Here is a 23,472-nt window from a genome sequence, read left to right as displayed (position 1 = left end):
TTAATTCGTTTTTAGTTAGAATCCTCATTAACAGGAAAAAAATTTAAGAACATACAAATATTACAACTACTCAGCTGTGCCGTTTCTATGGTGATATTAATAGGAGGTTATTAAAATTATAAAAATAAAGCTTTTAGGTAGGACTAATAACCATTTTGATTTGTCAAATCTTAAAGCAGATGGAAGCTGTATTTTTTTTTTTTTTTTTTTTTTGAGACGGAGTCTGGCTCTGTCGCCCAGGCTGGAGTGCAGTGGCGTGATCTCGGCTCACTGCAAGCTCTGCCTCCCTGGTTCACGCCATTCTCCTGTAGAGTCTGTATTAAAATGGTTTAGAATGTAAATACTTGCTTTTATAGTGTAAGACCTTTAAAGAGAGGTTACGAAAATCCAGAAATAAATGGCTCATGAACCTGAAGCTTATGTCAGCCTTTTAAACTTTAACTGTTTTGGATGGAGTAATAAATCTCATTTCTTTTCTTTTCATTTATTTGTTTATTTATTTATTTTTGAGATGGAGTTTCACTCTTGTTGCCCAGGCTGGAGTGCATTGGCGCGATCTCAGCTCACCACAACCTCCGCCTCGCAGGTTCAAGCGATTCTCCTGCCTCAGCCTCCTGGGTAGCTGGGATTACAGGCATGCGCCGCCATGCTCGGCTAATTTTGTATGTTTAATAGAGATGGGGTTTCTCCATCTTGGTCAGGCTGGTCTCGAACTCCTGACCTCAGGTGATCCGCCCACCTCGGCTTCCCAAAGTGCCGGGATTACAGGCATGAGCCACCGCACCTGGCCATTCATTTCTTTTAAACTAAGACATTGTGCCATAAGCCTGATTTAATGTTCACATTTGTGATTAAGTAGCAGAATTTTGCTAGTAGACCTTTCTTTTCAGAAGACCAGTGAAATACCCAGTCTGAGTAAAGTAATCCTTTTAAAAGGTAGCATTTTCTATGTCATATGTGCATATACACACACACATTTTATGTATGTATATATAAAAAATATGTATATTATATAGAAATTACATCAACCATTAAATTCCTAATTTTTTTAGAAAGATAACTGTCTCAGTATTAACAAGGAAGGTCAAGTGAGAAGTTACATGCACACCTCTGGTTAATAATGTGTATCGTATATTCTTTCTGGAAAGATTACTTCCAAATGGTAGGAACTATTTAGATACTCGTAGTTAGGAAATAAAATTTTGGTATATCTTCATAACAGAAAAATGTATAGCCATTGAAATCCTGATAATGTTTTCCAATAATCTGAAAAAAGATCTCTAATATAAAATGTTCAGTGGAAAAAAAAAAAAATTCCTGCCTTGAGAACAAGGCACCTTGAAAAGCAAAAGTGTATCTAGAGAATAATCTTAGTTTTGTTTTGGAAAATACTCATGCTTGGTAGGAAGACGGACAAAAATAAACTGAGATATTCCTGCTTGCTTGGAGACGACTTAATTTTCTCCTTTTATATCTTTTCACATTTCCCAAATCATTGATAGAAAAAAAAAAAACACAGAACTTTGTTATCAAATAAGTCTGTCCGATTTTTCACAGTGTTTTAACCTCGATATCTTCATTTGCAATTATGTAGAGTTCTGAAGTGGCTAATTTGACACTGACGCGGACGTGTTTGTGGATACGGGGTCATTACTTACCCACTGCTGGTGCGCTCTGAGCTGTGCACTTCCATTTGTGGCGTTTTATTTGTACTTGGAGTCGGTGGTAAACATTTAAAACATACATGACTTAGGTTTGGGAAATCGGCCCTGGACTAATAGGACCGCATGCCTCAGTTTTCGTAAACACCGTGACTACATTTCTGGGTTAAGGTGAATTGCTGTCAGGTATGTTTTCTCTAATGTGTGCAGAGAAAATGTTATCAGACTTGTTCAGGTCTAGCTGTCATGGGAGTGCTAAGAACGGTGTAAAGGAGGTTTCTTTCTTGCGCAGTTCTCTCTTAGGGCCTAGCTTCCCAAACCCGAGTCACTTACCTGTTGCCTGTGTTCCTTGTGCTGTGGCCTAACTCTCTGTTCATTACTTAACCTGATGTTCTTTCCTTAAATTGATTTTAAGTAAATTCATTTTGTGATGAATTTTACGTCTTCCTAAGTCAAACTCTTTGGCTTTCTTTATTTCTCATATTTTGAAAGGTATATGTAAATAATTTCAAATATAATTGACTCACATGACCACACATGGCACACTTACTGCAGCTCATACTGTAGGTTTTTTAGGATCTCTGTAATTGAGGAGGTTAGTGTTGGAAAACTTTTGTGCTTTTTATTTTTATAGCTGCGAAATCAGACACTTAATGAATACACAATTATATTATGTAAAAATAGGAGTCTCAGAGGAATTATGTACTAAGATTTGAATAATACATTTTTAGAGTTTTGGTATTTTAGAAGGGTTTATGATGGGCAATTGGATTACCTACCAGCCCTTTTTTGTGGAATTTATGTTAAAATAGTGGCAGATACTTGACTGCAGCATATAATTAAGGACCATACTATTCATATGTTCATGTAATCCCTCCGCAAATACTGAGCACATTGTGTGTACCAGTTGCTAATAATTTTTTTTTTTTTTTTTTTTTTTTTTTGAGATGGAGTTTCACTCTGTCACCCAGGCTGGAGTGCAGTCGCACGATCTCAGCTCACTGCATCCTTTGCCTCCCGGGTTTAAGCAGTTCTCTGCCTCAGTCTCCTGAGTAGCTGGGATTACAGGCACCTGCCACCACGCCCAGCTAATTTTGTGTTTGTATTTTTGGTAGAGACGGGGTTTTACCATCTTGGCCAGGCTGATCTTGAACTCCTAACCTCGTGATCCACCCGCCTCGGCCTCCCAAAGAACTGGGATTACAGGCGTGAGCCACTGCGCCCAGCCTTTTTTTTTTTTAAGACAGAGTCTTTCTCTGTTGCCCAGGCTGGAGTACAGTGGCATGATCTTGGCTTACTGCAGCCTCCACCTCCTGGGTTAAAGTGATTCTCCTGCCTCAGCCTCCTGAGTAGCTGGAACTACAGGCACACGCCACCATGCCTGGCTAATATTTGTATTTTTACTATAGACAGGGGTTTCACCATGTTGGCCAGGCTGGTCTTGAACTCCTTACCTCAGGTGATTCTCCCGCCTCAGCCTCCCAAAGTGCTAGGATTACAGGCGTGAGCCACCACGCCCGGCCGTGGTGCTAAGAATTTAGTAGTGAATAATTTAGTAGCAAATCTTCAGGTGTGTTTTGAAAATAGGAGTGACACTTTCTGTCCTTCACTTGTAGGAAACATAGCGACTATGTTGAGAAAAGGGGGAGAAAAAAAAAGACCTAGAGCAGTCAATAGTTTTGACAGAAAACTAGCTTGGGAGCCTCTTGGAATTATGTAGGGCACAGAGAAGGGTGCTTTAGAGCACGTTGGTGGCAGGGGAGATAAGTGGTTGATTCTGGGGAGATTTTGAAGACAAAGCCACCAGGCTTTGCTGTTTATTGTTTAATTCTTGTGTTTTCTTAAATGTCTCTGCAGCACTTTAAAATTGACATAATTGCGTAGGCTAGCACTTGAACACTTTGTTTTAAATTTTTTTTATTGCTGCCAAATAGTCATTTAATGAATACCCAATTGTTTATGTAAAGAGTTTTAGAGGAGCTATAAGTCGTATCCATGGGTGAAAGAATAAATCCATTTATTTGAAATGTGTAGGGTAATTAATGGCTCCAGTTTTGAAATAGATATAGTACCTGGTTTTGATTTTTTTTTAACTTTGAATAGATGTCAGATTGTATGATAACACATTACCAGTCTGATTATGTTGAAGCTAAGAGTATCAGAAGATATTGTAACATAGTCTATTTATTGATTCACTGGCCAGAATGCAGTGATAAACAGCTTTAGCTCTGAAGCCTGTATTATCTGTAGGTGTATTCGTTAATATGTTGCAAAAAGGAAGTTGGTGTTTTCTAAACACGAATTTTGAGTTAGGGACGGTGTTGCCAACTTGAAGGTATTGGCAGAGTGCTTTTGTTAGTGTCGGTAGCATAACTATTGTAAATTCGTGAATAGCAGCTTTTGCATATTAAAATATCTTAAAATGGGCCAGGCCAGGTGGTAATCCCAGCACTTTGGAAGACCGAGGTGGGTGGATCACCTGATGTCAGGAGTTCGAGACCAGCCTGACCAACATGGTGAAATTCCATCTCTACTAAAAATTTAAAAATTAGCTGGGCGTGGTGGTGGGCACCTGTAATCCCAGCTACTCCGGAGGCTGAGGCAGAATTGCTTGAACCCAGGAAGTGGAGGTTGCAGTGAGCCAAGATCGTGTCACTGTACTCCCAGCCTGGGTGACAGAGTGAGACTCCATCTCATAAAATAAAATATCTTAAAATGTATTTTAAAGGCTTTACATTTTGATTATGGAAACAGAGTTTGGGCTTGAATTTGAAGCATGCTGAAATGTATGTCTTGTTAAACAAAAATGGTTGTTTATACTTTGGAAACAGCGAATAATTGGAAGAGCAATGCCCACTATGTGAGGGCAGGCCCTAGAGCTTTAGTTGATGTTTTATGCTTCAGAGTAAAAAGTAATTTTGATCCTTTGTGGAAAGGAATTTAGGTCGAGAAACCCATTTTTTCTTACTTTCTCAAAACCAATTAATTGCAACAAAGAGTTCATTGCAGAAAAAATTGAGGATGTGGTGAAGTTTATAGCTGTTCTGATGCCTGAATGCCATGTTCCATATGACTTAAAACACCCAAAGATTAGTTAATAAGTTTATGAAACAGGGTTTTTAAAATAGAATATGTGGTGTGATATTTTATCAATAACTACGTCCAGCTGGGTGCAGTGGCTCACATCTATAATCCCAGTACTTTAGGAGGCCAAGGCAGGAGGATTGCTTGAGGCCACGAGTTCAAGACCAGCCTGGACAACATAGGGAGACCCCCCCTCCCATCTCTATAAAAGTAAAAAAAAAAAAAAAAAAAGTTAGCTGGGCATGGTAGTGCAGGCCTGTAGTCCCAGCTATTTGTGAGGCTGAGGTGGGAGGATCACCTGATCCTGGGAAGTCGAGGCTGCAGTGAGTGGTGCTCCAGCCTGGGTGAAGGAGGGAGACCCTGTCTCAAAAAATAAAGTAACTACATTCATCTCTGTGTGTGTTCACATTTAACAGATTGAACTTTATTATTTGTCAGTGAAGAGGAAAATGTGATATCTCTGATATTTTCAATATTTTACAGTCTTTGCTATATTAAAAAAGCACTCTAGTAGATTTGCCTTTTTCTCTTTTTTTTTTTTTTTTTGGTTTATGATCGATTGGGTTACCTTCATAAAATGTATTTATGCTGTTAAATCTTTTGTGGTCTAAAATGTTTGCGTGACTGAAAAAGTGAAGTCTTTTCAGTAAGGAAAGCCTGTCTTCCCTTCCCCTGGGCCTCAGCTGTGAAGTTTGGATTTGGACTGAGATTCATGGGATGGAGCTCCACAGGTGTCCATTCCATTCCATCTACAGCTATGTTTCCTTTCTCATGTCATTCTACTCTAGCAGCTTTCAGTTTATGTCATTCAATGAATAGTCAGTTTAAATGATGATCTACAAGGATACTTAGGAGACCTTAACCTATAGGGGAAATACTTTTATTTTAGAAGTTACTGCTTAATGTTTGTAAAAAAAAAAAAATAGTAATATTAAGCATTTATAATGCTTTGACAGTATTCATAGGTGAAATGAGTGTATTTTGTTTTAACCTTTGGAAGCCAGCATAAAAATACTCTTAAGGTTTCTAAAATCTGTTTGGGAGTTGGAAAATTGGGTTTTTTAAAAAGTATATTTTCAGAATTGAGGTCCAAACTTACATACTTCTGTTCTCCAGATTGTTTCTACTTAGGTTGGAACCTTAATCTATTTATGGGGTGTCTTGACCATTTTTAATCCTTACAGTAATACAAACCCAGGTGCCAGTCAAGTTTTATTTCACAGGGAGGTTGTCATTTTAAAATTGTTTTCTGTCCTGGTCCCGTGGCTCATGCCTATAGTCTCCGCACTTTGGGAGGCTGAGGCAGAAGGATCACTTGAGGCCAGGAGTTTCAGACCAGCCTGGGCAACATAATGAGACCCTGTCCCTACAAAAAATTAAAAGAAAAATAGCCAGGTGTGTTGGTCCTAGCTATTTGGGAGGCTGAAGCAGGAGAATCATTTGAGGCCAGGAGCTCGAGGTTGCAGTGAGCTATAATCATGCCACTGCCCTCCAGCCTGGGCGATAGAATGAGACCCTGCCGATAGATAGATAGATAGATAGATAGATAGATAGATAGATAGATAGATAGAATGAGACCCTGCCAATAGATAGATAGATAGATAGATAGATAGATAGATAGATAGATAGAATGAGACCCTGCCAATAGATAGATAGATAGAATGAGACCCTGCCGATAGGTAGATAGATAGATAGATAGATAGATAGATAGAATGAGACCCTGCCGATAGATAGATAGATAGATAGATAGATAGATAGATAGATAGTTTTCTATCACAAATGTTTTCCTAGATTTGAACATGTTTTTCTAAAGTAGCATTCAACACATCAGCATTTTATAGCGTCATTAGTTGTTACTATGATTATGTTTTTCTGAAATAGTATCCTTTACAAAAGCACTTCTGTCTTTCTAAGCACATATATAGGTCCTAAAATGAATTTGTCTGATGTTGTTGACCTTGGAACCATTTTCTCCAGTTGATTAGCACTGCCAGCCAGTCAATAATTTCAGGTCACTGTTGGCCTTAGAGGAAGAGCCCAAAGGCAGCAAGCAAGGGTGTTGGTGTCCAGTCGCCTTCTAGAAGCATTTTCACCTTCCCTTAAGATTTCCCTTGATTAACACAGAAGTGTCTGTAGAAGCAACCCAGTGCTGCCCCAGGCAACATTGTATATTAGGCCAAATTTGCATTTCTTACCTTTATCAGAAGCACCCTCGTAGTCTAGTGGAGTTACACACACAGTCTGATCTCAGCTGTGCTCTCCAGAGATACAACATAGTCCAATCAAATAGCATCCTCTGAGCCCATTTCTTTAGCTGTAAAATAAGAATAACAATTATACCCATCTAAAAAGATAGTGTCTTGTACTCAAGTGATCTTTTTTCCTATGATACTGTCTTTAACACAATAATTATTTTCTTCACCATACCACATTTGTTTTTAAATAAGAATTTCTTAAAATGATGTTTTCAGTATTTTATAGATGATGTTTTCAGTATTTTATAGATGATGTTTGAGCAGCAATATTAATAGCATTTTACCTGACACTTTGAGGGACTAGAAGATGACAGTGGCAGCTGATATGACCCAGATGTCTCTAATCCTAACATGAGGTGTACTGAAGGGTCACAGCAGAGTGAGTTCCTGGTGTATCCACAAGGAAATGAGCACGGAACTCTCACAACAGCATGTGTGCTGTGCGCTGTGCTTGAATAGCTGACTGCTCCTTTATACACAGCCTCTCTGCTGACTGAATCGATAGTATCTGTTTCATAAATTTCTTTAAGCCCATACATTTTGCACTTGTTAAAAGTATTTGAACAGGCCAGGCGCGGTGGCTCACACCTGTAATCCCAGCACTCTGGGAGGCCGAGGTGGGTGGATCACTTGAGGCCAGGAGTTTAAGACCAGCCTGGCCAACATGGCGAAACCCCATCGCTACCAAAAAAATACAAAAATTAGCCGGGCGTGGTGGCGGGTGCCTGTAATCCCAGCTACTCCGGAGGCTGAGGCATGAGAATCGCTTGAGCCCAGGAGGTAGAGGTTGCAGTGAGCCAAGATCGCACCACTGAACTCCAGCCTGGGCAACAGAACAATTCTCTGTCTCAAAAAAAGAAAAAAACGATTGACCCAATTTCCCTTGTTTATGCATGCTTAAATTTTGTATAAGCTTAAATATCTTTTTCCATCTAAGCTTTATTTTATCCCCTTTTACTTATAACTTTAGGTGGCTGTCTTCATTAAAAGTTTTTTCTTGAAAGTCTTAAAACAATATAGTTCTTGGCAATTTGAAAGTTATTTGAGAAGGGGAAATTTATAATGACAATTCGATAATGACAATTCAAATGAAGCAAACTAAAAAATAATGAAGAAAGACAGAGGAAAAAGCAGTATTCACTTGAACACATCCCAAACAAATAAAATTTCAAATGTAACTAGGAAAAAGCCTGCTAAAGCTCACAATACAGAAATAATTATTGATACTCAAAATAGCTTTAAAGCCCTGCTCACCTTTTGAATGTTGGGAATTGACCAGGAGGTGACTGTAACTCTAAGACGGTTCTTCCAGTAATGACCATTTTCTTTTTCAAGATGATGATTATTCTCCACCGTCTAAGAGACCAAAGGCCAATGAGCTACCGCAGCCACCAGTCCCGGAACCCGCCAACGCTGGGAAGCGGAAAGTGAGGGAGTTCAACTTCGGTAAGTTCTCAGCAAACGACGTGACCTTTTCCTTCATCTTCTGGATTCTCAGTGTGACTGATAAATGTTGCAACACACTCTGCAGGGGGGAAATGCTTTAGCGTCTATTACTGCATCATAATCTCATCTTTGGAAAGCCAGGAGCATTTTGAAAATTACATTACAGACATTGTTTAAACATAGTTTGGATTTACCAAAGCATAGGACATTGTCTTGTCTGATGTTAATTAGTCAGCTCAAGATTAGTGCTAAAGACTTTAGTAATTTAGTTATTTCTCTTAGCTTTAAAACCTTTATTTCAGAACTATTTCATCTCTTGGTTTTCTTTTTTTTGCTCCGTGTTACTGTGGCTGCTAATCTGTGAGCTCTCAATGGATGATGTATCCTAGCAAGGGACTGAATGAGATATTAGCGGCAAATTATGTTGATGATTCATATTTTGAATAAATGGAACATTAAGCTTGTATACATCTTGAAAATAGTACTTTAATATTCTACTGTGTCATAGTCACAATGATTGGATATGAATTGAATTTTTGTACTTTTTAAATATGTTTTTGTTCTTTATTTTTAATTTTTATTATTATTTTTTTGAGACAGAGTCTTGCTCTGTCACCCAGGTTGGAGTGCAGTGGCACGATCTCGGCTCACAGCAACCTCCGCCTCCCGGGTTCAAGTGATTCTTCTGCCTCAGCCTCCTGAGTAGCTGAGATTACAGGCGCATGCCACCATGCCCAGCTAATTGTTGTATTTTTAGTAGAGATGGGATTTCACCATGTTGGCCAGGCTGGAATCGAACTCCTGACCTCAGGTGATCTGCCTGCCTCAGCCTCCCAAAGTGCTGGGATTACAGGCATGAGCCACTGCACTTGACCTGTTCTTTAGCATTTTAAGTTGCAACTATATATCCGTAAAGGCTTATTTCCACACAACTAAGACATGTTTTAGGAAGTTTGCTAAAAGACCCCGGAGACCTTTATCGTGGCCTCCCTTTTGTCGTGTTTCATTTGATTGATCTTTTCTGCCCTCCTGCTTTTCAGAAATTAAAAGGCTAAAAAGAGGTGCTAAATGTTAAAACTTCTCGTATAGTCTCCCATGAGACTATTAAAAGTAATGGCAAAAGCCACAGTTACTTTTGCACCAACCTACTAATTCTAAGAACCACCAAAAAAAGGGGAAAGTTCTTGGAAAGCAGTAGAATGATATGGACAGTTGGGATGTAAAAATGTAGAAAATATGTCGTTGTATGTTCGGTCGTCACAAGACCCTAGTGCTGCCCCGATGGTAGGGACTTCTTAATGAGAATTAACTTTTGCTCAATTTTCAGAGAAATGGAATGCTCGCATCACTGATCTACGTAAACAAGTTGAAGAATTGTTTGAAAGGAAATATGGTATGTCTAAATAGGAAAATTCCTGTAATACTTTGTTCATGAGCATTTACACAATGGCGTTACCGTTCATCATGGGGGTGATATGGACAAGCCCAGCCCAGGGCTGCCAGTGAACCGTGCCACACTTTCTTACACGTTTCTCATTGTAAGGTCCTTAGTAGTGTCTGTCTAAATATTAGAAACAATCTTTGTTTCTAGATTACAGTAAAGCTAAGGAAAAATTGTATTTCTGTAATTATCAGCTAACATTTCTTTTAAACTTCCAGCATGGACATTTGGGAATTTATTTACATATTTATTACAAAGCTCTGTATCTTGGGGATTTCATTAAAAATTATTTTTTTAACTGATAGTTTCTGTTAATCTACTTTGTTAAATCCAGTATTCGCTGAGATCCCCCTATTGTCTCTACTTTTATCTTTTTTTTTTTTTTTTGAGACGGAGTCTCTGCATTGCAGTGGTGCGATCTCAGCTCATTGCAGCCTCCGCCTCCTGGGTTCAAGCGATTCTCCTGGCTCAGTCTCCCACGCAGCTGGGACTACAGGTGCCCGCCACCACGCCCCGCTAATTTTTGTATTTTTGTAGAGACAGGGTTTCACCATGTTGGCCAGGCTTGTCTCGAACTCCTGACCTCAAGTGATCCTCCCACCTCGGCCTCCCAAAGTGCTGGCATTACAGGCGTGAGCCACCCTTCTCGGCCACTGCTTTTATCTTGATGTATAACTGAGCTGATGCTAGATTTCAATTCCTTCTTTGTCCTTTTACTATTCTATCCTATAGCCACCTTTATATAATGATCAAAGAAATTCGCAATTTGTTATTATCATTTTTATTTTTTATAAAATATTTAAAATGATTTAAAAATAAAAATCATTTTATTTTTATCATATTTATTATCTGTTATCATTTGTATTTGGATGACTACTTTGCCATTAACTAGCAAGCAGTAAAATTGTATGATATGCAGTTTTAACTGAATTGCTATAAGTGAAAATTTAAACGCAATAAACCATATTGATGGTATTTGTGTTAACAAACTTAAAATGAGCATTTTTTCTTCATCATGAGTAATATAACCTACCCCTCAATGAAAATCTACAATTAGAGTAAATTTGCTAATGAATTCAGTAACTTTTCCATATTTTTAGTGGTTCACTTAAGGTTCTCTTAGTGTTTCTCCCAGTTTTTAATAGCTTACACCTATTTTGCCCGTGGTTTTTTTTTTTTTTCTGAGATGGAGTTTCGCTCTTGTCGCCTAGTCTGGAGTGGCACAATCTCAGCTCACTGCAACCTCTGCCTCCCAGGTTCAAGCAATTCTCCTGTCTGAGCCTCCTGAGTAGTTAAGATTACAGGTGCCCGCCACCATGCCCAGCTAATTTTTGTATTTTTGGTAGAGACAGGGTTTCACCATGTTGGCCAGGCTGGTCTTGAACTCCTAACCTCAGGTGATCCACCCACCTCGGCCTCCCAGAGTGCTGGGATTACAGGCGTGAGCCACTGCTCCCGGCCTCGTGTTTTTTATTGGTTCATTCTGAAGCAAAAACTTCATAGCATGTGCTACCTGGAAGCACTGTAACCTAGTGGTAAGATCATAGGCTCTGGGGGACACAGTGCCTGGCCACGTGTCTTCTCCTGTCTGAGTCTTAGTATCCTCTTTTGTGGTCATGAGAACTGAAGATCTATCCTGGAGATTGATAAGATAGTAAAGTGCTTCACGTAATACCTGGCATACATGTAATAAATGCTTCCTGTATATATATATTTTTTTTTTTTTTTTTTTTTTTTTTTTTTTTTGAGACGGAGTCTTGCTCTGTCGCCCAGGCTGGAGTGCAGTGGCACAATCTCGGCTCACTGCAAGCTCCGCCTCCCGGGTTCACGCCATTCTCCTGCTTCAGCCTCCCGAGTAGCTGGGACAACAGGTGCCCGCCACCACGCCTGCCTAATTTTTTGTATTTTTAGTAGAGACTGGGTTTCACCATGTTATCCAGGATGGTCTCTATCTCCTGACCTCGTGATCTGCCCGCCTCGGCCTCCCAAAGTGCTGGGATTACAGGCTTGAGCCACTGCGCCCGGCCCCGGCCTTATGTTTTTATTATATTCTTTATTTAGTGCTATTCTGAGTTAAAATAATTATTACAGCTTTATAAATGTACTGTATCAGTTTCGTCAATGTCAGTGCTTTTCATGAATTGAAACAGGTTATGTTGTGGGGCTTTTGTTGCAATGGTGATTTATTAGATTATTTTGTATAAAAGACAATAAATAATGTTCACCAACTGTTGTGAAATTATAAAGACATCTTCATATTTTATAATTTCAAAGCAATATTAATCGTAATTGCCTTATGGAGCAATATTTTCATTGTGACATGTAAATACAATATTCAAGTTTAGTGTACAACAGAGGATATTAACTCTAACTCAGCACTAATGTGTAATATGGTACACTTGAAGTTTTAGTACAAATATTAATGTTCAGCAAATAGACTTTTACACACAATGATGGCAAAAAAATGGAGCTTTTCTGATGGGAGGCCACTTGTTCTGTTTGATTTTAATAGTCCCCACACTCTTGACTGTTTATAGCTGCTGTATTATTTTACTCTTGGGTAAATAAATGTTAGCAGAAATGTTGTAGTTCAGGAGAATCTTTTGCTTCTGTTATTTATATTTATTTATTTTATTTTATTTTATTTTTTTGAGACGGAGACTTGCTCTGTCACCCAGGCTGGCGTGCAACGGCACGATCTCGGCTCACTGCAACCTCTGCCTCCTGGGTTCAAGCGATTCTCCTGCCTCAGCCTCCCGAGTAGCTGGGATTACAGGTGCCCACTATTATGCCCGGCTAATTTTTGTATTTTTTGTAGAGACAGAGTTTCACCATGTTGGCCAGGCTGGTCTTGAACTCCTGACCTCAAGTGATTCACCTGCCTTGGCCTCCCAAAGTGCTGGGATGACACGCATGAGCCACTGTGACCAGCCTGCCTCTGTTATTTAGCAGAAATTATTTTTATAAGTCCAATAAGGTTACAGTGATGTTTATGTTTTTAAAATACTGCTTCTTCCGTTTAGTAATATATGTATTAAATGATATTACCTGGTGTGTTTTTCTGGCTTTGTAATGTGGTTCTGATTTCTGTAGAAAGTCTGGCTGTATCCACATTGCCTTAAAGTAATGGGATATTTTACTGCAGACTTTGATAAACAATATTGAAATTTTGGTGTTCTTTTTATTTCCCTCATAGTATTTTTCTTCTGATTCAATCACAATAACAAGTAAAGATCAAATTATAAAAGTTAAAGAGCACATGGCCGGGCGCCGTGGCTCATGCCCGTAATCCCAGCACTTTGGGAGGCCGAGGTGGGTGGATCACGAGGTCAGGAGATCGAGCCCATCCTGGCAAACACAGTGAAACCCCCGTCTCTACTAAAAATACAAAAAATTAGCCGGGCGTGGTGGCAGGCGCCTGTAGTCCCAGTTACTCGGGAGGATGAGGCAGGAGAATGGCGTGAACCCGGGAGGCGGAGCTTGCAGTGAACTGAGATCACGTCACTGCACTCTAGCCTGGGCGACAGAGCAAGACTCCGTCTCAAAAAAAATAGAATAAAAAAAAGTTAAAGAGCACTACAGATTCAATGATTTATTATTCTTTTCTACAAATTGTATTTAAATGACATCTCTTTCTCTTTTTGTCTTTATAGCTCAAGCCATAAAAGCCAAAGGTCCGGTGACGATCCCATACCCTCTTTTCCAGTCTCATGTTGAAGATCTTTATGTAGAAGGACTTCCTGAAGGAATTCCTTTTAGAAGGCCATCTACTTACGGAATTCCTCGCCTGGAGAGGATATTACTTGCAAAGGAAAGGATTCGTTTTGTGATTAAGAAGTAAGACTCTTGGATTCCTGTTGAACTGTTGTTTCTTTTCTGAGTAATACGTCTTTTTTATTGTTGACAAATACTCATTCACCACTAGTGTTCTATGTGATGAAGTTTGAGTTATTTTATGTATTTTTATCTTCCACTTTTTAATTTATCTCGGTCCAGCATTGCATCAGTCATGCAGTGTTGGCATTCGAAGCATGAACAGTGCCCGCACTGGATTGGCATGCAACTCACATTTTCTTTCACAATTTTCTGCTACTTTTGCTAAAGAACATAGAATCCACGCCTTGTTTTTAGGCCTGATATATATATATATTTTTTTTTTCGAGATGGAGTCTCACACTGGAACCCAGGCTTGAGTGCGGTGTCGCAATCATGGCTCACTGCAACTTCTGCCTCCCAGGTTCAAGCGATTCTCATACCTCAGACTCCCGAGTAGCTGAGATTACAGGCATGCACCACCATGCCTGGCTAATTTTTGTATTTTTAGTGGAGATGGTGATTCACCCTGTTGGCCAGGCTGGTCTTGAACTCCTGACCTCAGATGATCTGCCCACCTCGCCCTCATAGGCCTGAGATTTTTAAAGCTGTGTGGGAATATATGATGTTTTTATAGATGTGTGGAGGAAGATAGTCTTGAATGTAATATGACATTAAAGGATCCCATTTAAGATTTTTGTAATATGCTTCAAAGACCTGTAGGTTGCAAAGTTACCTCTTTACTTGTGAGGATACATGCTCCATGAAGCACCTTATGAGACAACTTGCAATTATTAGTTTGCTTTTTACTCTGTAGAAACCTCAAATTAAGATTTAATTGTGGGCTGGGTGTGGTGGCTCACACCTGTAATCCCAGCACTTTGGGAGGCCAAGGCGGGTGGATCACCTGAGGTCAGGAGTTCGAGACCAGCCAGGCCAACAATGGTGAAACACTGTCTCTACTAAAAATACAAAAATCAACCAGGTGTGGTGGCGGGCACCTGGAATCCTAGCTACTTGGGAGGCTGAGGCAGGAGGATTGCTTGAACCCGGGAGGTGGAGATTGCAGTGAGTTGAGACTGTGCCATTGCACTCTAGCCTGGGAACAAGAACAAAACTCCGTCTCAGGAAAAAAAAAAAAAAAGATTTAGTTGTGCTCAAGCATCCAGATTATCTTTTCTTTTCAAAACCAGCCTTACTGACTAAATGTTAAATATGTACTAGTCGTTATTGCCTAGTGATTATTGAGTATTTATTCTCACCTTTCAGACATGAGCTTCTGAATTCAACACGTGAAGATTTACAGCTTGATAAGCCAGCTTCAGGAGGTAGGTCTTCAATCTCAAGGCAGATCAGAAGATTATGTGCAATAATTATTTCACGCTTAACGTTGAGTTCTTCTTTATGTTACCTTCCACATGAAATAATATGTCTTTAACTATTAATTATGTGCTATTACAGAATTCATGTTGTCAAAATTCTAATAATTTCTAGAAGAATAAACGCATCTTCTTTTTATTAACCCATTGTAAATACTTGTAAATATTGCATTTATGGGTAGACAGAAGTAAAAGAACAATATTTGTTCTACTTTTGATGCAAGATTTATCTGGCATAATGCATTGAACAGTTTATTATTGAAGTCTACACGAGTCAATGGAACAAGCATTCATTGAATGTCCATGATATGCAGGACATAAGAAGGTTTCCTGTTAGAGCATGAAGCCATTTATATCATCTCTTGATTGTTAGATGTATTTTGTTTTTTGAGATGGAGTCTTGCTCTGTCGCCCAGGCTGGAGTGCAGTGGCACGATCTCAGCTCACTGCAACCTCCCACCTCCTGGGTTCAAGCAATTCTCCTGCCTCAGCCTCCCGAGTAGCTGGGATTACAGGTGCCCGCCACCACGCCCAGCTAATTTTTGTATTTTTCGTAGAGACAGGGTTTCACTATGTTGGCCAGGCTGATCTCAAACTCCTGACCTCAGGTGATCTGCCCACCTCGGCCTCCCAGAGTGCTAGGATTACAGGCATGAGCCACCGCGCCCAGCCTGTTAGATGTGTTTTAAAAGAAATATAAATATAATTGATTTTCTTGCTTGCTTTTGCTCTGGAGTGGAGTGGAGTGAGGACAAAACAGAATGGAATCACACTGTTGATATTTACTAAGATAGAAGGACTGAAGCAAGATCGTATCCCTAATCTTCCTGTAGCAAGTGTTACCTGCTAGCTGTTCCTGAATACACTGAGTTTTGCTTTTTCCTAGCTCTAACGAATGTTTCGTTCTTCCTCTTTTTGTACAGTGTCAGCATTGTTTTAGGAATAAATACATTCTAGAATCTTAGGAATAATTTTATTATTATTGTCTTTTTTTTTTTTTTGAGACGGAGTCTCATTCTGTTGCCCAGGCTGGAGTGCAATAGTGCAGTCCCAACTCACTGCAACCTCTGCCTCCTGGGTTCAAGCGATTCTCCTGCCTCAGCCTCGTGAGTAGCTGGGACTACGGGCGTGCGCCATCACGCCTGGCTAATTTTTGTATTTTTAGTAGAGATGGGGTTTCACCATTTTGGCCAGGCTGGTCTCGAACTCCTGACCTCAAGTGACCCGCCTGCCTCAGCTTCCCAAAGTGTTGGGATTACATGCATGAGCCATTGCGTCTGGCCGCGAATCTTAGAAATAATTTTAGTCATAGGAAAAGGAAAAGTTATACCTCTTATTTTATAGGAATAATATTCAATAATCAAAGTTATTAAGCCCATTAAATTGAGAACACTTGTATTACTGTTATTCTGACAGTAAAGGAAGAATGGTATGCCAGAATCACTAAATTAAGAAAGATGGTGGATCAGCTTTTCTGCAAAAAATTTGGTAAGTCTGTTTTTTTAAATTAACCTCTTCAACTAAAATGTATTACTGAGTAATTTTTTTTAAATGTTGTTTTATTTTAGGAAAGTAAATACAGTGAATAGGACTCAGCTTTAGTTTTCTCTGTTTTTTTTTGTTTTTGTTTTTGTTTGTTTCTTGAGAGGGAGTCTCGCTCTGTTGCCCAGGCTGGAGTGCAGTGGTGCGATCACAGCTCACTGCAACCTCCTCCTCCCGGGTTCAAGCAATTCTCCTGCCTCTGCTTCCCAAGTAGCTGGGATTACAGGTGCCCGCCACCAAGCCTGGCTAACTTTTGTATTTTTAGTAGAGATGGGGTTTCGCCACGTTGGCCAGGCTGGTCTCAAACTCCTGAACTCAGGTGATCCACCCGCCTCAGCCTCCCAAAGTGCTGGGATTACAGGCATGAGCCACTGCGCCCGGCCCCCATTCCATGAATTATCTGTGGAAAGTTATTTCCTTTAAAATGGCATGCTCACGAGGTTGAAGGGAACATTGATCTGGTTGCCACGCAGATGAAAGTGTAGTCAGAAATGTGTACCAGTTTGCCATAGCCGATGGAGGAGGGTAATTACGGTCCTGAACAGTTAGTAGCAAAAGGCTGCTTCCAGATAGTATTTAGGCTGTGTCCTCTATTGTCCATGATGATTTTCTTTCTCTCTTTTCTTCCTAAGGATATTGAAAAACAAACTTTAATCTTTTAAAGATCTCAGAGCTATTAAGATTGTCTTAGGACCAGGACACTTAAATCTGCCAAAATCTGGCTGTTGATAATCAGTCATCTCTACTTGTCTTTGCTGTATTAAGTCTATTCAATAGTTAATAAATCTGTTTCTAAAAAGAGTTTTTTTCAAGTAAAACAAAATTGACCTGTGCCTTTCTTTGGATTGTACTAAAATCTGATTTCAATACAAATGTAGTCTCCCGAATTGCTTTGATTTTTGTCCAGCGGAAGCCTTGGGGAGCACTGAAGCCAAGGCTGTACCATACCAAAAATTTGAGGCACACCCGAATGATCTGTACGTGGAAGGACTGCCAGAAAACATTCCTTTCCGAAGTCCCTCATGGTATGGAATCCCAAGGCTGGAAAAAATCATTCAAGTGGGCAATCGAATTAAATTTGTTATTAAAAGGTAAGATGATAATCTGCAGAAATAGTTTCAGTGTCTTCCCTGAGAAGAGGTTAATTTGATGAAGAAGGGCCTTTTGTTTATCTTATGACTTCTTTCTATTGACAGTGAAGGCATTAATATTTAGATTCACTTAGTGAACAAATATTTATTAGTATAAGCATCTGATGTGCAAAATTGGGTCTAACAAGAACGCTGTCCTTGGGGCCTTCATACAAAGAAAAATGCACTGAAGGCCAGGCGCGGCGGCTCACGCCTGTAATCCCAGCACTTTGGGAGGCCAAGGTGGGTGGATCACTTGAGGTCAGGAGTTCAAGAGTAGCCTGGCCAACATGATGAAGCCCCGTCTCTAGTAAAAATACAAAAATTAGCTGGAAGCGGTGGTACGAGCCTGTAGTCCCAGCTACTCGGGAGGCTGAGGTTGGAGAATCACTTGAACCCCAGAGGCGGAGGTTGCAGTGAGCCAAGATCACGCCACTGCACTCCAGCCTGGGCAACAGAGCAAGACTCCATCTCAAAATAAAAAAATAAAAAATAGAAAAATGCAATGAAGTGTTATTGAGCGTTTTTAAGGGAGGAGGCAAGGATGGCACACCCAGCTCGGTCTCTTGGGCATCCAGAAGAGACGGGAGGTGTTTCAAGTGAAGGAAATCATATGAGTAGGGGGAGGGGGTGGCAAATATGCCGGCATATCCACAGAACTCACCCACTGTGTGTGGAGTGAGGACTGCCATGTGGGCGTGGTGGGGTTGCGTGGATCGACTTGGGTGGGCAAGTGGAGGAAGGCCTCAGATCCTATGAAAGCAGAGGCAGTCACGAAATGGTCTCGAGGCAGATCCCTCTGAAAATAATGTGGATCTGCCCTTTAGAAAGGTAATTCTGGCTTGATTTTGAAGGATAACACAATGGTTAGCTTGGGTGCAGGGTTAGGAACAGAAGGCCTCTCTCCACTCATTGATGGGATGTGGAAGGGTAAACCTTGCTTACTGATTGGGGTCATGCCTCTGTGTGTTTGTTGGGACTGAGTTATAAGGGATAGGAAACATTTAAGATGCTACAGCAAGCTGCTTCTGGCTGTGCTGTGGGACAGTTCATCTAAGATTCAGAAACAGAATTGAGCTGGTTTGGGGGAAAAGTGACTTTTGCCTGTTTATCTTAAATATAGGATGACTTTGAAGGTCTCACCCGAATATCTGAAAATTGCCATTTTCAAAATAAACTCAAGTCACCAAAATGATTTTTTCTCACTATAAAATGAAGGCAGAATGAACCATATTTATAACTAATTGACAATGCACAGCTGTGTGAGAAAGGCCTGTGAGTTGCTTCTAAATGCTTTATTACTAATATCAACTCTGTTTTTACAGACCAGAACTTCTGACTCACAGTACCACTGAAGTTACTCAGCCAAGAACAAATACACCAGGTAAACTAGTTGTGAAATCCTTTTTTAAAAACACAGATCAGCCGGGCTCGGTGGCTCACACCTGTAATCCCAGCACTTTAGGAGGCTGAGGTGGGCGGATCACAAGGTCAGGAGATCAAGACCATCCTGGCTAACATGGTGAAACCGCATGTCTACTAAAATATAAAAAAATTAGCTGGGCATGGTGGCGGGCACCTGTAGTCCCAGCTACTCGGGAGGCTGAGGCAGGAGAATGGCATGAACCCGGGAGGTGGAGCTTGCAGTGAGCCGAGATCGCACCACGGTACTCCAGCCTGGGCAACAGAGTGAGACTCTCTCAGAAAAAAAAAAAAAAAGCACAGATCAATACTTTTTAAGCTTTTAAAAGTTAATCTTTTAAAATTATGTAAGTCCTCCTTCCCCTGCCTCCCCAAAAAATCATTTGCAGAAGCTCAATCCAGGCACTCCTTGATTTATCAATGTGAATACCTGCAGTGCGTGGATAACTCAAGCTTTGACCGTAGACCGCTGCCATCCACGAGAAAGGCAGTGTGCCCCACAAATGCAAGCCACGTGTGTAATCTTCCACGTTCTAGTTCAGGCTGTAATCATTATAAAGAAATAAACAAGGAAGTATTTCACGGTCTTTATCCCATGTTCTTTATTTGACAGTTGGCGCGTCTTTCATACTCACAGCATATTTCAGTTCCAAGTAGCCACATTTCAAACATTTCAACTGCTCGGGGATAGTACCTGCTATATGCATTTAGACCTTAATGTTTATTCATGTGTATCCTGTTCCTAAAATGGCAAAGACTGTAACTCTGACCTGCACACAAATATCACAGCCTAATAGGGAACATCTAAGAAGTCTCTGTTCAATGAATGATGTTATTTTCTTTATTAGAGCTCTAAGTTTGCCTTTATTTCTTTCCTATCTTTTTTTTTTTTTTTTGAGACGGAGCCTCACTTTGTCGCCCAGGCTGGAGTGCAGTGGCGCGATCTCGGCTCACTGGGGCCTCCGCCTCCCAGGTTCAAGCAGTTCTCCCGCCTCAGCCTCCTGAGTAGCTGGGACTACATCTGCACGCCACCACACCTGGCTAATTTTTGTATTTTTAGTAAAGATGGGGTTTCACCATGTCAGTCCGGCTGGTCTTGAACTCCTGACCTCAGGTGATCCACCTGCCCTGGCCTCCCAAAGTGTTGGGATTACAGGCGTGAGCCACTGCACCCGACCTCTTTCTGTTTGCCGTTGTGTAATGTCAGAGGAAGTGACCGCAATCTGTAGATCATCAACCACCTTAGGAACTTGCATTGCCAAGAACCAATAAATGGCCGTACCCTGTAGTGTGAAGTTTTCTGTTGTCAGGAAATAAGTGTTAGGAATCAAGTGTGAATTTTGTGTGTGTATTAGGTGTTTATAGATTTGTGCAGTTAATCATGCTCACAAATGCTAAGGTGAACAAATGTTTCAAGTTGGGTTCCTGGGTGTGCCCTAAAATACTTCTCTTTCAGCTCTCACAGTACCTTGTGGCCATTAGTGAAGGTCAGTCAGTGTGCCAAATAGATTTTGTGTGGTTTATGGCATGGAAAGTGGCTGAGAAATTCTGTAGCAGGGTAGCAAAATTATCTTGGTCCAGGAGGCCTGCAGTGGAGAAGATAAAAGTCAATGCTGAACTCATAGGTTAACCTCAGCATGCTTTGGATTTGGTCAAGCAATCAAAGTACTGGTGAAGAATTGAAGATTGGAAGTGACACATTTTTTGCTCAGGGAAGTAATGGAGAAAGAAAAATCTTCCTGGAGGTAGATCTTCAGTTTGAATTAGTCTGAACATGATGAAACCTGTAGAAACCTTCATTTCTCAAGACAAAGCTCAAATTCAAGGTTGTGAGGAGTGCAGTCACCGCTTTTGTTAAGGGCATTTGTGACAGTGAGTGACTGCAAAAACTGAGAATGCAAAGCCTCTATCATATAAAGAATGTGCAAGCGCCATAGAAGTCACTGCAAGGATTGGGTGCTGGAGCAGTGCCGGACCTGCCATCGTCACCAGAGTGCAGCAGCCGTCACCAGAAGGAGAATCTCCACTCTTGTCATCACTAACAGCACTTGACTTTGTCCCATTCATAAAAGATCTTGGAAGGAATTAAAGGTGCTTGGTGGTTCCTCATTCCAACAACACCTTACTTGGCCTGCCCATGGAACATGCATTAGTCTTTGGACAGGACAATTCAAGTCACAGACCACATGACAAAAGAATTTGGTGGCCATCAGAATTGTCTGCTTAAACACACCACGGGTGCAGTGTCCTCAGCTTGGTGAAAGGGAGATGTCACACGCGAGAAGGCAGTGGAGCCAGGCATGTGATGGAGTGGGAGGTGGCACCTGGCTCTGTGAGGAGGCTGTGAAGTCCTGCCTCGGGGGAGCAAGGTGGGGGAGGAGGGGGTGGGGGCGGGGCAGAAGAGGAGGCTGAGCAGTTAATAGAGGCGCTCGACCTTAGAGGAGGAGAGTCCGAGGTCTTTATTGGTAGTATTCAAATGTGGTTCATCCAGAGTTATTTTCTGTGGCTGAATGGTCTACTCTGAAATCCACAGGGAAAAAACAACTCACATTCAACCCTTGATATGCTAAGTTTTCTTTTAAAGTAAAGGAAATGTTATAAGATTTTCTGAAACCACCAAACTTTAGCGATATTGTCAGACCTTCTCCAACATTTTCCACTGCGTTTGTCAGCAATCAGAGATGACCTCCACACCGAGGCGAACCCTCCACCCCCTGACCCCTTTCCTCTTTCTCTCTTTCCCTCCTTTCCTCATCCAGAAACACTTCAGTCATCCTGCAGTGTCTCCAAGTTGACCTCCATCCTCATCCGCACCTCGTCCACACCTGAACACTCTGTCCACATCAGTGATATTCTACATGTCTTTATAATAGCTTGGTTTTTGTTTGATTGTTTTTTAAATTTTGATGTTTAAAAGGTAATGGTTGTCTTAGGGATAGGAAAACACACCCCACTGTCACTGTGAGTGAAGCTGAATAACGTTTCTAGGTCTTTCACCATTGCTTTCTTTTTTTTCTGAAGTGATTTTTCCTTTTATGTCCATTGCTTTAAGCCATTCGTGAAATTGCACAGTGATTTCTGGAGTGGGGACAGAAGGAAGGCGGTAGTAAAAGTCATTGTTGCTGTGGCCCAGTTGGCTGGAGGAGGTGCAGGGCAGGGCAGGGCAGGGCAGCCTGCACTGGGGCAGCTGGAGGAGCACAGATGGCCCCGCAGGCAGGTGGGTGAGTTCTGAGAGCTGGAGGGCTGGTGCGCAGTGTCCTCCATGGTTCCAGCTTGTGGGCTTGATCAGGCCATCACCTGCGGTGGCCACTCTGTGGCCTTGGAGTCACCCTTGGCAGAGATGATGGCCACCGTCTTCTGCTGCTCAGTCCTTGCCACCACGGATCTGGCCCTCTCTTCTTCCTGCTGAGCCACCTCTTTGGTTCCACTGCTTCTGCAAACTCCTTCCTGAAGGTCAGATCCAAGGTCATAGCATCCAGGAGGAGCCCAAAGGTTGCTGCTTGCTCCGAAGTTAATTGCTCACCTGTCTGGAGCCCAGCTCTCCCTGTGTGATCAGTTCTCCGGCGTCAGCCTGAGCCGCCCCCAGCTTGAGGACCTCCGCAGAGATGGGCGGCAGCACATTCTTCGTTGGCTTCTCCCGTAATTGGAAGATGCAAGGACCTGGCCAGCAACAGGCGGGAAGAGGATGCCCAGTGTGATGGTGCCAATCTTTGCTCACAGTAATGATTGGCGTGTAATGTGCAAGAGCAGCAGTCACAGATAATTGGTTTCTTCTCCCATGGGATGAGAAAGTGCGTTGCTTCCCCTATCACAGTGTCCTGAATGCCACGGAATTGGTCGAAGATGGCAGACAGCTCTCTGTCCAGTATCACATTGTAGAAGGCAGAGTTCCCCACACCTCCTGCAGAAGCTAAGGCCAGGCCAGACTTGGCAGCTGTGTTTCCGTCTGCTGGACCCACTCAACGCTTGCGTCCACTCCAGCCCCCAACATGAATTCCGTCCCTTCATCATTGATTACTGATGCGAAAAGTCACTTTGATTAGTGAAGTGTTGCTTTATGTAGATTTTTAGGCACACATCTGTTAGATAAAACAAGGATTGCCTGTAGAAAAAGCAAAGTCCCTGTTGTTCAAACAGGTGTGGGAGCCCTTGAACCTTACATAGCTGTCCTCCCTGCCCTGACCGAGTTCCCTGAGGGACTTCTCCAAGGAGGAATGTGTGAGAAGCACTGATTTTGAGCACTCTTTCATGTGGACAAATTTCACTTTATTTACAATGTAAACTTAAATTTAAATTCTG

General features: G+C 41.4%; 1 protein-coding gene across 14 annotated transcripts in view; it reads left to right on the top strand.

The window, feature by feature from the left end:
- The window catches only part of GTF2I (general transcription factor IIi), a 111,643-nt gene that overhangs the window by 69,966 nt on the left and 18,205 nt on the right, over nt 1-23,472 (top strand). For all 14 annotated transcript variants that reach the window (XM_054496617.2, XM_063668244.1, XM_063668243.1 and 11 more), the window contains 7 exons: nt 8,336-8,446; nt 9,774-9,839; nt 13,541-13,724; nt 14,970-15,028; nt 16,496-16,567; nt 17,529-17,712; nt 19,077-19,135. In XM_054496617.2, the coding sequence (XP_054352592.1) occupies nt 8,336-8,446; nt 9,774-9,839; nt 13,541-13,724; nt 14,970-15,028; nt 16,496-16,567; nt 17,529-17,712; nt 19,077-19,135 (735 nt within the window). The remainder of the gene's footprint in view (nt 1-8,335; nt 8,447-9,773; nt 9,840-13,540; nt 13,725-14,969; nt 15,029-16,495; nt 16,568-17,528; nt 17,713-19,076; nt 19,136-23,472) is intronic.

This window comes from Pongo pygmaeus, chromosome 6, assembly GCF_028885625.2.
Source record: "Pongo pygmaeus isolate AG05252 chromosome 6, NHGRI_mPonPyg2-v2.0_pri, whole genome shotgun sequence".
Classification (NCBI taxonomy): Eukaryota; Metazoa; Chordata; class Mammalia; order Primates; family Hominidae; genus Pongo; species Pongo pygmaeus.
This window is presented reverse-complemented; position numbering and strand designations above follow the sequence as displayed.